At 47.2% G+C, this 16469-nt stretch overlaps 1 protein-coding gene and 1 long non-coding RNA gene across 6 annotated transcripts in view; one reads left to right on the top strand and one right to left on the bottom strand.

Moving 5' to 3' along the window:
- The window catches only part of NOL4 (nucleolar protein 4), a 190692-nt gene extending 185339 nt beyond the window's left edge, over positions 1-5353 (bottom strand). For 2 of the 5 annotated variants that reach the window (XM_040081612.2, XM_040081629.2), the window contains exon 1: positions 4114-4528. In XM_040081612.2, coding sequence (XP_039937546.1) covers positions 4114-4380 — 267 coding nt within the window. In that variant the 5' untranslated portion in view covers positions 4381-4528. The other 3 variants (XM_040081638.2, XM_040081648.2, XM_058422832.1) reach the window with 3 other exon arrangements.
- Positions 5354-7069: 1716 nt separating this feature from the next.
- On the top strand, positions 7070-10638 carry LOC120760916 (uncharacterized). The gene is made up of 2 exons (XR_005703506.2): positions 7070-8885; positions 9612-10638. It is a non-coding gene; the product is annotated as an uncharacterized LOC120760916 (long non-coding RNA).
- The last annotated feature ends 5831 nt before the right edge of the window (positions 10639-16469 follow it).

Below are 16469 nucleotides of genomic sequence, written 5' to 3'. Positions count from 1 at the left end.
GCCCTTCTTTTTCAATGGAAATTTCTGCTTAAAGTCTGCTGATACAACATGGGCCATTATTTTATAACTTCTTTTTAACTCAAAGTCAAATTTTAGGGTCCAAATTTGTGTCCAGACACAACATCAAGCCAAAGAAAGGAGAGTGGTGATGAGAAATTTGTTCTCAAGTTGCCAATCAATAAATAGCTCCAGCTAAAGCAACTATGCAGAAAATACATTTTAAAAATACACCCAAAAAATTCATGTATACAGTTAGAAAGGATATCTTGCTAGACATACTAGCTCCCTACCTCCTTATGGTTGGTGAGTACCAACTGTTAAAAGTCGACACTGTCAACCATTTGGCGTATTTGTTGGCCTAACCTGTTTTATTTATACAGTGTGTCTGGGCTAGGCATAGTTCCACAGCTTTCACAAACTGCAGCTTGGGCTTGATGAAAGAAAACCTACAGTGACGACAGAAACAATCTGAAAAGTTGCAGAAGTGAAATACTTGCTAGGTTGCACGCAGGGATACCTTAAGCATACAGGAATACCTTACTGTGTGTTGTCCCACTCTGGGCCTAAAATGGCTGTTTTGCAGGGAATGTTGTTGCCTGGTGACCAAAAGTGCATCTCCTAGGCCACAGAGGGATGTGAACATTCAGAAATTGATTTGTTCCTGTTGCTCTTGAGGAGACCATACCCGTAAAATAGATTAAGCCAGCACATAATCATCTATGCATTTTCCTTGCTGGCATGCTTAAACTTGATACTGAAGACGGGCCTGTGATTTTGAGCTACTTATCAACCAGGCAAGGGAAAAACAGAATAATACCTCGTGCACTGCTGCCCACAGAATATGAAAGTAGACCAAGGCTGAGCTACTGTGAGACTGCAAGACACCCTGCTTCAATTAAGTCTGTGTTGTACATCTAACCTGTTCCGGTGCAACCTCCCAGTTGCTATCAGGCTCTCTTTCTTTCATTAGAATCAAGTAGTTAATTAGCCCCAGCCTGTCCTCTCTCCTTCTCTCTTTCCCTTTAACGCAGCAGTAATGATGTCTAATTACCAGCAGCAGTGGATTACAGCACCATCAGGAGCAAATCTCTCTGGCTGACAGCAAAGCTGAGCAGCAAATCTTAAAGCTTCAAGGAGAGAATAATTCCTAACAAAGTATTTGAATATTTGCTTATTTTTGACCAGCTTTTAGCTGTGGAGTCCAACTTGTAATTTCATCCGTCCTGTTATTGAACAGGGAGTGCTCTTGCAGGGATTAATTTTAAATTGAAATTACTTTTATCTACGGTGAGATCAAGTGATGGACAAAAAGAGAGAGAGGATGAGGGAGAGATTCACAGTTTGGGGCTCTGCTACCATTTGAGGACTGGACAGGCCCAAATGTATGGGATAACTCTGAGAGAGGGGAGGAAAGAAAATTATCACAAATTAATAAACTCTTAAATAATAATTAAGAGTTGAAGAAATGAGAGAATGGGCTTCTAAGGCTTACCAACAATTACTGTCTGATGAAAATCCAATTTTTTCCCCCTGTAACTTATCCATTCCCATCTGGGTGAAATTCTAGACCTCTTGAAGTCAATAGGAGCTTTGCCACTGACTTTCTCTGTGCCAGGGGCTGCATCCCTGTTGAGTGGAACATGTTCTTTCTGAGCCTTCAGTGCCTGGCAGGCACTGCCCTGGCCCTGGCAGTAGCTCATACAAACCACTGCCACCCTGTGGGTCTGCTTAAATACTCTTCTGCCTTTTGTGGTAGGATAGTGACAACACATTCATGGGTTTAGGAGGGGCTGGCATTTGTTTTTCAGAGCTGAATGTTGCTGAACATCCCCTTTTCCCATTTATGCTGGACAACAAATTTCTAATGGCCAGAAGGAGGAAATTGTACCTACATAAAGGACCTCTTCTGAAAAAGTTTATATGTCATTGCTCTGGTTATATACAGATATTCAGGAATTGCTTATCATGACCAATAGGTCATGATAATTTTTCCTTTTTTGATTTCCTTAGTAGTCCTAATTTTATTAGAATTTCTGCTTGGTTGCTAAACTATCTAAAGAGAGTAACTCCCATATGAATATAAATACATATATATGGACATACAGAGACATTCACAGCCAAGGGTATGATTCCCACAAATCTACATAAGATAAGACCTACAAGATGCTCAACCTCTCACTGAAATCCTTTGTGGGAAAAAAATTAAAGAATTGATTCTGTGTTCTTAAAATAGAAAACAGAATAGAAGGTGGGATTTCGGCCTTTCATGGCCTAGCAAAGGTGAGAGAAAATAAACAAGCTGATCATCACTACGTCTTGTGCTTCAGAGGACCAAAAAAGCACTCAATTTTCAAATTCCATCATGTAAAATTAAGATTATCCTCTTTATTTAGTAGGGTAGTCAATGTCATTTTTAAAAATACTGAATTTGCTTACAGTTTTGAACTCGCAGTCAAAAAGATAGTCTTGGGAATAAACAATCTTGCCCATCGGCCCTTCAAAATAATTATTTCAGTGAGCAGAAGAGAGATTTAAAAATACTAAGCTAATTGGAGACTTCTGCTTTAGGCAACCTTTTTGTTATAAATCGTATCTATGGTACTGTCTGGGCTCAGAGATGAGCAATCAATCTTTTAACAGTAAAACAGAGATCTGCCAAATCATCTGAATCTACAGACAGACCTGAAACGCTTCGGAGAATAAAAACCATAGAGAAGGAAAAAACTGTCCAGGGCTTCTCTTTTACTTTAAATCTTCATACTGAAGATCCCCTTAAAATTCATTTCCCACTTCTGCCTCCTCACAGCCATGACGGCGCTGATGACAAGGGGGCAAATACAAGCCAGCCCCTGGGAATGCCCAGGTTTATGACTTCAGCAAGGCAAAGAGAGGCAGATTTCCCCGGCAGCCTACGTCACAACCCAACCCAGAATACTTTCCAAGAAGCCCCCTTTGCTGCGCCACCCAGCAACGTTCCCGTTAGGTCCGGATAAGCTGCCACCCCAGGAAAAAAAAAAAAAAAAAAAAAAAAAAAAAAAAAAAAAAAAAAAAGAAAAAAAGAGAGAGAGAATATTGCTCATCCAAGCCAAATGCCCAAGCAGGAATATTTTTAATTGCCGGGTTTCCTTTCTCGGCTCCCCCTCCACACCCGCCCCACGCACAGACAAAAGAAGCTTAGCTTGCGTGACCCAGCGCATAGGAAGTAAGAATAACGATACATTAAGAGAGTTCAATAGGCAAAACCTACTTGCAACCAACAGTCCCCATCTTCTTAAATAGGAAAATCTGTCGCTCCTGCCACCACCAAGCATAATAGCTCTCCCGCTGCCAGACCTGCGCCGAGCCCGTAACGCCAGCGCCTGCCGGGGATGCCACGCTACCCTAGCGCATCGAACGGAGTGCTGAGGGGCTCCTGCGACCCCAGAAAGCGTCACAAAATACACCCTTCCCTCGGTCCTGCGGAACCCCGTCCTCCCTTTGTTGAGCATCCTCTCCCTCCCGCCGCCCCTTCTTCCCAGCGTAGCCGGCGCTTCACAGCCAAGCCGGGCACATTCGCGGCCGCTCGGCGGCGGCGCCGGGGCCGCGGGATAACAATAAAGGGAAAAAAAAAAAAAAAAAAAAAGAGGATAAAAAAAACCACTAACGAACAAACAAACAAATAAATAAACCCCAACAGATATCCCGGGGAACCACCGCCCGGCGCCGCGCCTGGCTTTGTGCCAGGCAGGGTACCCCCGTGCGCCATCCATCAGCCCCGCCGGCGGCGGGGGCCGCTGCCCGGGGCGGCGGGGCCCGGCACAATGGCCGGAGCGGCGGGACAATAGCGCACCCCAACCCCGCCGCCGCGGCCCGGGGGCACGGGGGGACGGGGAGGACCAGGAGGAGAACGACACCGACCCGGCGGGGTGCGTTGTGCGCACGATCGCTTTAAATAAAAGGACCCACAAAGACCTCGGCGGTGTATAATGTGACAGGCAAACGCAACATGGTGATGATGACTTGGGGGAAGAGGGAGGAAGGAGCCAACTGTGGCTGCGGCTCCCCCTGCGCCTCTCGCTCCCGGAGCGGGCTGCAGCGGCCGACATAGAACAAGGAAGACAATTCTCTACTAACCGTGGTTTTGACTGGCACGTACAGCACTTGCTTCCCTCCTCCAGCACCACCACTGACCTCGTCCGAGTTGCCGAGCTGGAAGCCTTTAGATTTGACCCAGAATTTGAATTTGGCATTATCCGTGGAGCTCGACTCGGAGCCGTTCAGGAGCTGGACGATCCGGTCGTATTTTTTACGGGTCACGGTCTTGGTTTTTCCTGAGTCCCCGTAAGTCCTGAGACACCAGTCCTGAAACTGGCGGTACATGTCCCGGTCGCTGCTCTCCATAATCTCCTAATACACACACGCACACATGCACACGCCGGGGCGCACACACACACACACGCGGACACGCACACAGACACGGGCAGACACACGGACACGCACACGCCGCCCCGAAGCGGGCCGGGGTGCGGGGCCGGGCCGCCCCGCCGCACTTTGCACCTGTTCACCCAGCGCTCATGAAAAATGCATCCACCTCCGAGCCGGAGCGAAGGAGGTCCCGGTGCAGGCAGATCCCAGCGGATTTTTTTTTTTTTTTTTTTTTTTTTGTTTGTTTTGTTTTGTTTTGTTGTTGTGGTGGTGGCTCGGGGGGGTGGGGGGTCGGAAGGGGGATGGGTGGGGGGGGGCAGCAATCAATTCAACAGTGTGGCAATGTTCTCCATCATTTTTTTTTTTTTTTTTTTCCCACAGGAGGCAAAACGGATCTGGTGGAGGTTCCTCTTATCCTTCCACTGTACGTGATCAGTCTCTTTAATAATTGTGCAAGGCAGGACTATCCCACTGGCTCCAGCAGCGTATTACCCAGAGAGGGTTCAGGTGGATAAATAATTAAAATCCTATCCCTCGGCTTAGAGAAGAAAAAAGAAAATATTGATTCGGATCCTTCTTCTTTTCCATACATCAACTGCACCCGGATTCACCCTGGATAGTGCAGGTGAAGAAGAGGGGGGGAAAAAAAAAAAAAAAAAAAAAAAAAAAAAGAACGGAAAGAAGAGAAAAAGCCCACCCTAGTCCGCCCCGGCAGCCCTCGGCTGTCTTCTCCGAAGGCTTTCTGAGCGTTCTGTCTCTGTCCTGGCGGGCTGTGCCTCTCCCCAAAGCTGCCTCGCCGCGCAGGATGGAGGAAGCACTGAAGGGCACACTGGTCTCTTTGCTCCCCCTTTATTCCAAGGCTGGGCGGCTTGGCTTCAGATATCCCCGCTCCGGGCATGAAGGTACTGGAAAGAAAGAAAGTTCTTACCTGCTATTTTCTAAGCCTAATGCATCCGATCCTCGTTTAAAGTACATAATCTTTAATTTTTAAAAAATGGTCTATGAGAATTTCACTTCCTCATATTGAGTCCCATTGAATGTTCATATGCCCTTCCAGGAATTTTCCTCTACTTATTTACATAGCAATCCCAGCCGATGGAAGGAAGGGGAAAAAAAAAAAAAAAAAAAAAAAAAAAAAAAGAAAGAAAGAAAGAAAGAAACCCATATATATGAGATAGGCTTGGATATTGGACCAGAGAAGAGATCAGTCCCAGGAGGATGTTGGTACAGGAAAGGAGGCGGCTCTCGTTGCTCTGCCAGTGTAATGATGATGCTCACACATGCAGGACTCCTCGGGTGCGGGGTATCCTTTGGTCTCCGGGCTAAACTGGCTACAAGGCATTCAAGTAAGTTTGCGTGCGGATGCTGAGCATAAACCCCCTTTTTGTAAAGGGGGAAGAAGAAGAAGAAAAAAAAAATCCTGATTTTTTTCTTTCTTTCCCCCTCCCTTTACCACAGCTTCAGTTCACGCCGGAGATCTCCGCGCTCCCCGCGGTGTCCCCCGCCGCGTCAGGCAGGACACCCCCTCCGCGGGGGGGGAAGGCTCCGCCGCGGCGCTTTCTCTCGTCGCCTCTCCGCGGCCGCGCCCGCCCGCGCCTCCGCCATCCAGCGCCCGGCTCCGCGCCCCCGCTCCGCAGCCGTGCGGCACCTCCGCGGCTGGGGCGCGACTGCGGCCTGCGCCCGGCCGCGGGATTCGCGCCGGTGGCCGCCGCTGGGCTCCGCTGCGCTCGGCCGCGCCGCTCCGCGCTGCGGCTCCGCGCCGGGCTGGCGGCGGCGGCGCACCGGGCCGGGCCCAGCGCCGCTCCGCGCCCCCCCGCGCCCTGATTGGCCGCCGGGACAAAAGTTTCTGTGGCGACGGCGGCGCGGCGCGGTGACGGGCAGCGCTGTCCCATGTCGGGATGCTCCCGCCTCCGCGGGCGCGGCGGGGCGCGGGGGACGGCGCGCACCCGGCCCGGGCCGGCGGGCGGCGGGGGGGGATGCGGCGGGGGGGGGGAGAGAGGCGAGGGCAGCGTTTCCATGGCGATGTCTCCGGGCGCGGCCCCCCCGCCTCCCCGCGCGCAGACGGAGCGAGGGGATCAGCTGACACTTCATTAGCTGAGGACCTAATTATTGCTTATTGGAGCAAGAAACGCGCGCGGGGCCGTGGCGGGGGGCCGTCGGCCTCCGCGCCCCCGGCGGACATCCCCTCCGCCACCTCGCCCGCGCCGCCGGAGGAGCGAAGGAGGAGCGGAGGCGCAGCGCACTTTGCGCCGCACCGGCCGGCGGGGCCGCGGCGGGCCCGGTGGGATCCCCGCGGGACGCGTGGCCGCTGTCGGGCCGGGCTTTCCCTCGGAAACGGAGAGCCAGGCTCCTCCGCCGCCTCTCCCGCGGCCCGGCCCCCGCCCGGCGGAGCGGAGGGGCCGCGCTCCGCCGGGGCGCCCCCGTTCAGCGCTCCCCGCATCTCCCGTCGCCTCCGGGACCGTCCCCGCAACCGGGCTCGAGGAGCGCAGCCGCGCCGTGGGGCGGGCGGGCGGGCGGGGGCTGCGCCGGCCGTGCCCGCGGCGTCGCTCCCCGCGCTGCGGCGAGCAGCGAGCAGCGGCCGCTCCGCCGTTCGGGATCGCTGGGCGGAAGGGGAGCCCGAAATCCACCGCAACACAAACACGTGCCGATTTCGGCTCAGGTCGCTGAAGTGAGGAGGACTGCGGGGTTCCCGTGCTGTGCCTCGGGTGTCTTCTGCAGAAATCCCACCTGTGTCTGGGTATCGAGTCACTCGGGGCTCAGTGGAAAGGCAGCTGTGTGGTTTTTTCTGCGCAGACCTAGGCAGTAGCGAGGACCCTTCGCTTTCGCTCGCCTGTGTCCTGCAGAAAAAGGCTTCCATGGGCTGTCGTGCTGTTTACACCGAGCCTGGATTTTTAGCGCAAAAGCCGAAGGTGCTAAGTGAACCAGGAGAAGCCCTTCCTCACACACCCCAGCCAGGATGTGCTGGTCCATTGGGCTGGCCCTGCGCATGGACACCTCAACCCAGCCTCCATCTCCCCAGCTAACCCGGCTCACATGTACCTGTCCTCTCTCCCCCTCTTCCTTTTCCCCTCTTTCCCCTCTCCCCCTAGTCCTGTTTGCCACACTGCTTTCTGTCTGGGAACACCACCTCAAACACAGGCAAAGCTGGGACAAGACTGTTGTTTAAAAGCAGCGCTCTGAAGGATGTTTGTGTTGCCAAAACCTTTCCTGCCGTCTGTAAAATCTGAGAGGACAAGCTGATACCATGGGCAGAGGAAAAGTAGGACCTAGAGATAACCCAAGGAGGCTTGAGACTTTTTGTTGGCCACAGGGCCCGTAAATTATCTTGGCAGCCCCATTTTAGTATTCGAGGAGCACGAGACTCCCGTCTATCACAGGATCTAGAGGCGAGGCAGTAACAAAGGAACTGCTGTGCAGAAGGGGAGCAAGGGGAACCTCGCTGAACTCTTACCCAGCAGGCTTTATGAGATGTAATATTGCTTTAATGTGCCATTAGATCTACATTTAGAAAAAGGGTCGTAACATGGATTGGGCTGCACTGCTAAACAATTCTGTCAGATAATTGTTCACAACCCAGACTCCTGCTGAGGGTCTCAGAAATTTCCGTATCACACTGATACTGTGCTATGACTGAATCCAAAGTACGTGCACAAAGCAAAGGGGATAAAGGAAGATGTGACAGAGCCAGGAGTGACGATCCAGACAGTTATAGCATGGATGAGTAAAATGCTTGAAATAAGCAGGAGTGGTTTAGTAGATCAGAAAATATTTCCATATCCAGGAGTATCACTTTGGATTGTGTAAAGAGCCCTGTGCCCTCCCAGAAAAGACACGTTCCTAAATTCAATCAAGTTTGGACCATGCCTTAAAAAAAACAGAAATATTAATTATTTTTTCAAACTGTTTTGAGGCAGGGGAGAGAATCGTATCATTCCAGAATGGTTTGGAAGGAATCTTAACAATCTTGACTAGATGATCTTAACGATCATCTGCCATGGGGAGGGACGCCTTCCACTAGACCAGGTTACTCAGAGTCCCATCCAGCCTGGCCTTGAACACCTCCAGGTATGGGGAGCCCATAGCCCCTCTCTGCAACCTGCTCCAGTGAATCACCACCTTTATAATAGAGAATTTCTTTCAAATGCCCAATCTAAGTCTTCAGCTTAAGGCCATTCTCCCTTGTCCTACCACTACATGCCCTTGTGAAACAAACATGGGTGAAAACCACCTGTGGTGTGAAGTGTGGATGGAGAGTAGAGTCTCAAGTAATATTTAACACAGCTGGATTTCTTTCTCTGTTTTACAGTTAAGATTTTTTATTCAGGTTTATGAAAGATATGACTGCTTCCAGTAATCACTTGGCCAGAAGTCCTAGGAGCATCCTGGAACCCCACCCACCCTGCCAGACAATGGATCAGCACAGGACACAGAAATTATGCTTACCATAAAGAAATGGTGATCTAAAGAAGGTCAATTGCATGGTACACGGCTTCAGTTTCATAAAAATATACATTGTAGAGTATATTTGCATAACCTATACTCATTACATATACATATATATATATTATGTATGTGTGTATAGTAACTTCAGCAAAATTTATGTGGTGAATTTAGAGTGCAGATTTTTAATCCCTCCTCTTGGGATCTTCTGATACTCTGAAAGTCATACTATCAGATTATATTTAAATAAGAAAAATGGCATGGGATTAAGTTCACTGTCTGGTTAGGAGTGGGTTTTTTGTATCAGATTTAACAGAGTTTAATAACACAGTCTGGAATCTCCTTGCAATGAAGAGCTCTTGCACAGACCCTCCTCCTGTCAAGAGTTCCAATGACACCTTGTTACTGAGCTGAAACTGAAACTCCCGTGGCATCCTTGGCTAGAGGATGGTGGTCCTTCAATGCCATGGACTGAGGCTGTTCTGTGCTCTGCATTCTGCAGAACTCACTTGCCTCTGCCAGAAAACGAAAGTTTCTCTCCTCTAGTGTGGAGACACCACATCCGTGCCTTGCTGGCTTTCTTGCTCTACAGCCAGCCTGAAACAATACACCACCAAAAGATGTGTGAACATTTCCATTCAGTGGAGTGAAGTGTTAGTTGCAAAACAGAGTTTTGGCGATTTGAATTGCCTCATGTGCATCAAGCTCTGAAAGAGGTTTAAAGTAAATCATGAATATCATAAATACTGTATTTTTTAAATTAACAGCTCTAACAAGTCCACTGGCAATAGAAAGTGAAGACAGGCGGAATGGAGCTTGATGTCTCTCACTGGAGTTACCAGTCCTTCTAGATGAAATTACAGTTTTGCAGTGGCATGGAACTGAGTCCATGGAAAAAGCTGAGAGACATTTTCAAGTTTTTAAACTGGCTGAAAAAAGAGAGTAGGTTTTTGGCTTAAAGCTGTCATCTGACTTCTGCCAAAGAGGAGTGTTCGGAAAGCATGCACCACCATATTTCAGCACACTGCTTGATATGGCATTACTGGATAGCTAAGGGTAGCCTTCGAAGATATGAATTTCCTGTCTCTTGGGTTTTTGGTTCATTGACATAGCAAGAAGAAAAATATTTTGACACTTCCGACTTGCCATGTCCATGAGTTATGATGGAAAGCCTGTTTCTCTGCAGACTGAAAATCATCCATGCGGAACTGACAGAAGATGTGCTGAGGAATAAAGAAACTGCAGCTCCAAGTGGTTTGCTTTAAACTACGTACCTGGTAGTGCTTTTCCTCTCTTCTGGAGAGAATTTCAGTGGAAGTGTCCTGTTGTGTCCTTTACAGCCCAGGGATGGCAGCAACAATGAGCACTGCAAGCCCTAATGCTTGTGGAGGTAGAAGTCAGCGTTCACACACTGCGTGGGCTTGACTGTGCTCTCTTCCTTTGCTCTCACATACATGAAAGAATCTTCTGAGTGGTTCGATAATCAGTCACCTGATTGCATTTGAGGAGGTAGGACAGTGCTGTGACACGGCTTCCCTGAGGAAAAAAGAGTCACCATTCCACCTCCTAATATTACTGGCAAAGGACCACTCTGGAAAGGTATCCTTAATGGTAATTCCAAGGTATTTGCTGCTTAGGAGGTTAGAAAGTACAGGTGATTACTTGGTAGTACTAATGTATGAAAACTTCCAATGGATGAAGGTTGTCAAGGTTCTGATTTATGTACTGAATGAGCTATCATGGAGCAAAACCTAAACTATTAATTACTGTTCAATATAATTTTTTTTCTACAAACTGTTTCCAGTTCCAATATTCTTCTTTATTTTTCTTAAGTCACTGCTGATTTTAGAAAATTAAGAGGTGGTAAACTGAAGCAATGACTCAGAGATGGCTTTTAAGAACCTACTTGCAAAATATTTGGGGGAAAGAGACTGTATGTTTCTAGGTTTATAAAGAAATGTGAGAATGAATTCATAAAATGTGGGAATAGTGTCATAGTTCTGGTTAGGATCTTTTCAAATAGAGTGATGTTGATGAATCCGATGAGAAATATACTGGGATGTTTTCTGTCTTTATTTTTTAACAATCTACTTTGGCGACATTTGGAGTCCCCTGAGAAAATGCTCAAACTCACTTCCCCTTCATGCAGTTAGAAAAATCCAGACTTGGCTTCGTTCTACAAAGCTGCTTTGCTTTAAGTTGCAGTTCTGCAAAACATAACTTCACATATTTCTTTTACTCTATGCTTTATTACTGAGAATATTTGCATGAAAACAGGGTCTTTGTTTAAAAGTTCCTGCTTCTTATTCATCACAGCTCGTTGAGTTGGAAGCAGTTACGGTACCCCGTACAGAAGGCTACGATCCCTTCAGAACAGAAAAATATAAGCAGGAATTGACAAACTTTTAAGAATATAAGCTCTTGTTTTCATGAAAATTTCCTCATTTCCTTAGTAATAAAAAAGGAAAATGGAGTAAATATGTGGCACACAATGGGGGGGGGGGGGGGGGGGGGGGGGAAGAAAATAAAAAGAAAAAATAATATTTCAAATGTCTTAAGGTTTCTATATGGGCACTGATTTTTTTTTTTTTTTTTATTGTTACAGTGACACCTTACATTCAACCTTGCCTGCTTTCATCCTAAAGAAGGTGTACACAAAGGGTTTTGTGTGTATGTGTGTATAGTATTTTCTATTCTTCCTGCAGGTAATGTATCTTTCTCAGCTAAGGCAACACTAATATAAACCAGCTACTAGAATACCACCCAGTGTGTTGTCTAAACCAAGCCAGGACTAATAAGGCAGTGCTGTAAATGCTAGCAGTCTATCTCTGTTAGTGTTCTCAACTTCATTGCCATGGAGGGAGATGTGATAATTGGAAAATGTTCCAGAAAATTTCAGGTATGGCTCTACAGCCATTGTGTCAGGCACTGCTAGACACAGTCAGCACTGGAACAGAGTGTGGTTAACCAGCTGCCATCGTCCTGCTTACAACAGGATGGAGACTTGGGAGGAAGCAAAAATGAAGAAGGGAATTTTTCAGTCTAAAATATTTGGCAAAATACAACATTAATCTCTCACTGGTACAACATACCATCCAAATTTTACTTTTTAATTTGATCCATATATTTGCCTCAGCAGCATGGGGTCCTTCTGACTTCACATTATAGACAGTGATAACTGAAGACCAAAACAGAAAAAATTATTTTTGCATCTCATTGTAGATATCACTTCCTTTGCTGTTTTCACAGAATCACAGAACCACAAAATAAGCTGAGTTAGAAGGGACCCACAAGGGTCATCAAGTCCAACTCCCTGCACAGCACAATGCCCAAGAGTCATACCATGTGCCTGAGAACATTGTCCAAACACTTCTTGAGCTCAGCCAGCCTTGCTGCTTTGACCACTTCCCTGGGGAGCCTGTTCCAGTGCCCACCCTCCCTCTGGGTGAAGAACCTTTTTCTAATATCCAGCTTAAACCTCCCCTGACACAACTTCAGGTCATTCCCTTGGGTTCTGTCACTGGTCACTGGAGAGAAGAGATCAGTGTCTGCCCCTCCTCTTCCCCTCACAAAGAAGTTGTAGACTGTGATGAGGTCTCCCCTCAGTCTCCCCCAGGCTGAACAGGCCAAGTGACCTCAGCCAGTCCTCATACAGCTTCCCCTTTAGGCCCTTCATCATCTTTGTTGCCTCCTTTGGATGCAGTCTAATAGTTTAATATCTTTCTTATATTGCAGTGCCCAGACTACACCCAGTATTCGAGGTGAGGCTGCCCCAGGGCAGAGCAGAGCGGGACAAGCCCCTCCTTTGTCCGGCTGGCCATGCTGTGCCTGATGAACCCCAGGCCACGCTTGGCCCTCCTGGCTGCCAGGGCACTGCTGATTCATGTTCAGGACCCCCAGGTCCCTGTCCATGGCACTGATTTCCAACATCTCATTCCTAGTCTGTGCATACATCCAGGGTTGTCCCCTCTCAGATGCCAAAATCAGCACTTGCCCTTTTTCAACTTAATAACTGGTGATTGCCCAGTCCTCTGATTTGTTGAGCTCTCTCTGCAAGGCCTCCCTGCCTTCCGGGCAGCAGCTCCTCCCAGTTTTGTATCGTCTGTGAACTTGTTCAGTATCTCTTCCAGTCCTGCATCCAAGTCATCGATAGGCATGTTAAAGAACATGGGGCTGAGAATGGAGCCTTGTGGAACCCCACTAGTGACAGGTTACGAGTCTAATGTCACTCCTCACTATAACCCTTTGTGCCTAACCCATGAGCCAGTTGTTCACCTCTCACATGATGTGTTTGTTTACCCAGCTGTGTGCTGGATGTTTTGTCCAGGAGGATACAGTGAGACACAGTATGGAAAGCTCTACTGAAATCCAAAAAGATTACATCAACTGGCTTCCCTTGATCAACCATCTGGGTTACCTTGACAAAAAAGGGAAAACAGGTTTAATAATCAGGACTTTCTCATGCCTGTGACCAAACACTGCATTATCTTTCAGGTGTTTTTCAGTATCTCCCAGAATAATCTTCTCCATAGCTTTAGCAGGCACTGAAGAGACTGACAGGCTTGTCGTTTCCAGGATCCTCCTTCTTACCCTTCTTGAAAACGGGGACAACACTTGCCATCTTCCAGTCAGCTGGGACCTTACCAGATTCTCGAGACTGCTTAGAAATCATTGAGAGAGGTTTTGTGATGGTGATCAGCCAGCTCTTTGAGAATTCTTGGATGAACACCATCAAACCCCATAGATTTGTAGGGATCTAGCTGGAGAAGCAGATCCCACACAATTTCAGGGTTGACTGGGATCTGATCATTTGCACAGTCATGGTCCTCCAGTCAGAGCACTGAGACTCCCTTGGTCTGTCATCTGTGAGGACAGAGAAAAAGCATTTGTTAAACACCTCTATCTTGTCTATGTCCGTGTTCGTGAGGTAACCATCCTCATCCTCTAATGGGACAATGTTATTTCTACTGACTCCTGGATTTATATATTTGAAAAAAACTCTTTCTATTTTTTCCCATATTTCTGTAAGCTTCAACTCTAGTTGAACTTTGGCCGCACAAATTTTCTCCTACAGAGGCAAACAGAATCTCTGTATTCTTCTGTGTCAATTAACCTTTCTTCCACTGGCATACACCTTCCTTTTTAACCTTATTTCCAAGAGAAGAATCCAGTTCAGCCAAGTTGTCCTTTTGCCTCACCTGGCTGACTTCTGACATTTGAGAATTGCCTTCTCCTGTGCCCTTAGGAGGTGATGTTTAAAAAGTGACCAGCACTGATGGACCCCAGCACCTGCAAAAACGTTTTCCTGGGGAACTTTACTTACTAATTCCCTGAGCAGGCTAAAATGTTCTCTCTTCCTGTACAGGGTTGAGGTTTTGCTGGCACTCTTCCTCCTGTCAACAGAGATTTTAAACTTGATCGCTTTGTGGTCGCTGTGGCCAAGACGGCTGCCAATCTCCACTTCACTCATGAGATCCACACTATTGACAAGAAGCAGATCAAGGAGAGGGCAGCTTTCTGAGTTGGCTCCCTTAGGACCTGTTTCACAAAGTTATCATCCAGGTTATTTAGGAATCTTCTGGCCTGTGTTGTATCAGCTGTGTGATGGTCTCATTTGATTTCTGGCAAGTTGAACTCCTCCATGAGGACAAGGGCAGTTGATTTGGAAGCGTCCCTTAGTTTCTCATAGAATAATTTGCTGGCATCATTGTCCTGGCTAGGAAGTCTATAGTAGACTCCCACAATGACATCCACATTACTTTTTTGTCCCTTGATCCTTATCCAGAGGCTCTCAACTGCACCATTGCCAACTGCAAGCTCCACACATTCCAACCCTTCTATTACATACAGTGCCACCAGGCCCTTAACCTAACTGATCTTGTTTCACAGGTAAAATCTGCTCAGAGCAGTTATGTTTTTTTTTTTTTTTTTTTTTTTTTTTGCCACTGGTGTTTTCCTATAAGGTAGCACATTTTGAGGATATATGTGTAGAGTCCCAGAATGGTCATTAGAAAAGTTCCCTTTCATAAATTGTGATATGGTAGCTTTTGACTTGGTAACATTTAGGCACTGATTCAATGTCCCCCATAAACTTATCCTCAAAACACCAAATTAGTGTTGTTGGTATCAGCTTTAAGCAGCAGAACAGTATAAATAGTATCTGCCCTCACATGACTGTTCCCTGCTATCCAAATGCAGCTTATTATTGGAGCACACACTCCTTACTCCACTGTCTCTCTGTTCCTGCTAATCTGCTGAATAATTTTTGCTCAGTATAACCCCACTCTGAACAGTAACAAGAAAATAAAGATCATTAATGTTAAAAAGTGAACACAAACCACCAAATTGCGTAGATAATTCCCATGACAACTAGGAACTCATAAATGGAAGTGGGCTGCAGATCTCCATGACCTTAAAGAGCACCTAGTTCCAACCCCTCTGTCATGGTCAAGGACACCTTCCACTAGACCGGGTCACTCAAAGCCCCATTGCAACCTGGCCTTGAACATTTCCATGGATGGGATATCCACAACTTCTCTGGGTGACTTTTCCAGTGTCCCACCACCCTTATACTGAAGAATTTCTTCCTAAAATCTGATCTAAACTTGTCCTCTTTCAGTTTAATACCGTTCCCCTTTGTCTGTTGCTACATGCCCTGGTAAAAGGTCCCTCTCCTGCACTCCTGTAGCCTCCATTTAAGTACTGGAAGGGTGCTCTAAGGTCATCCCAGAACCTTCCTTTCTCCAGGCTGAACAACTCCGGCTGTCTCAGACTGTCCTCACAGGAGAGCTGCTCCAGCCCTCTGATCATCTTCGTGTGGGTCAATGTCCCCTAAAATGCCTTGCACGAGTCCAGGTAGATGACATCAGTATCAGACATTCAGACCTAAGCACGTTCAGGTTGGCTTGTCGCGTTCTTCTGGATGGCTGGGTTGGTTGGTTTGTTGGTCTCCTACTCTCCATGTGCTCCTCCTGGCTGAGTTATCCCTCAGGAGCGAGGAGAGGATCCCTGAACAAGGATGGTCCCTGACAACTGTAGAGCAGTGGGACACTGCCACAAGTTAGGTAGAGAATTTTGGGACATTATATGTAGAAATGCCCAGCACAGGGAACCAGAGATAGTCATCATTGTGTCCTGCAAACCTCCCAGGCTGGGAGTGCAAGCCTGGAGAGGACTTCTTCATAGGTCTCACCTCCTGTAAGTACCTTGTACATTTTAGTAAAGGATGGTCTACGAAACAGCTGTTTCATATTTCCCACCCACTCTAGGGCTCTCCCAACCCTTTGTGTCAATCTGGAAATGTGCAGAAAGAAATGGAAGTCTGCAATAGTTTTCAATAACAGGGATTTAGCTGTAGTTCTGATTTCTAATATTATCCTAGTACTTAGTCTCTTGGATGCTTAAAAGTCTAGAAGGTACTTCTGAGGCTCATCCACTGCTTCTAAAACCTGAGGGATTCACCTGAACCAGCATGTTCTCTTCTGTAATTATGATTTCTCTCTTTCCAAGTAGGAAAGACCATTAAAAAACCAAAAAAACAAAAAAAAAAACCACCAACCCTGACCAGCCCATTGTATAATGCTTCAAGGATCTGGAACAGAAAAAAAATGCTTAATGTAAAGGTT

This window comes from Hirundo rustica, chromosome 1, assembly GCF_015227805.2.
Source record: "Hirundo rustica isolate bHirRus1 chromosome 1, bHirRus1.pri.v3, whole genome shotgun sequence".
NCBI lineage: Eukaryota > Metazoa > Chordata > Aves > Passeriformes > Hirundinidae > Hirundo > Hirundo rustica.
This window is presented reverse-complemented; position numbering and strand designations above follow the sequence as displayed.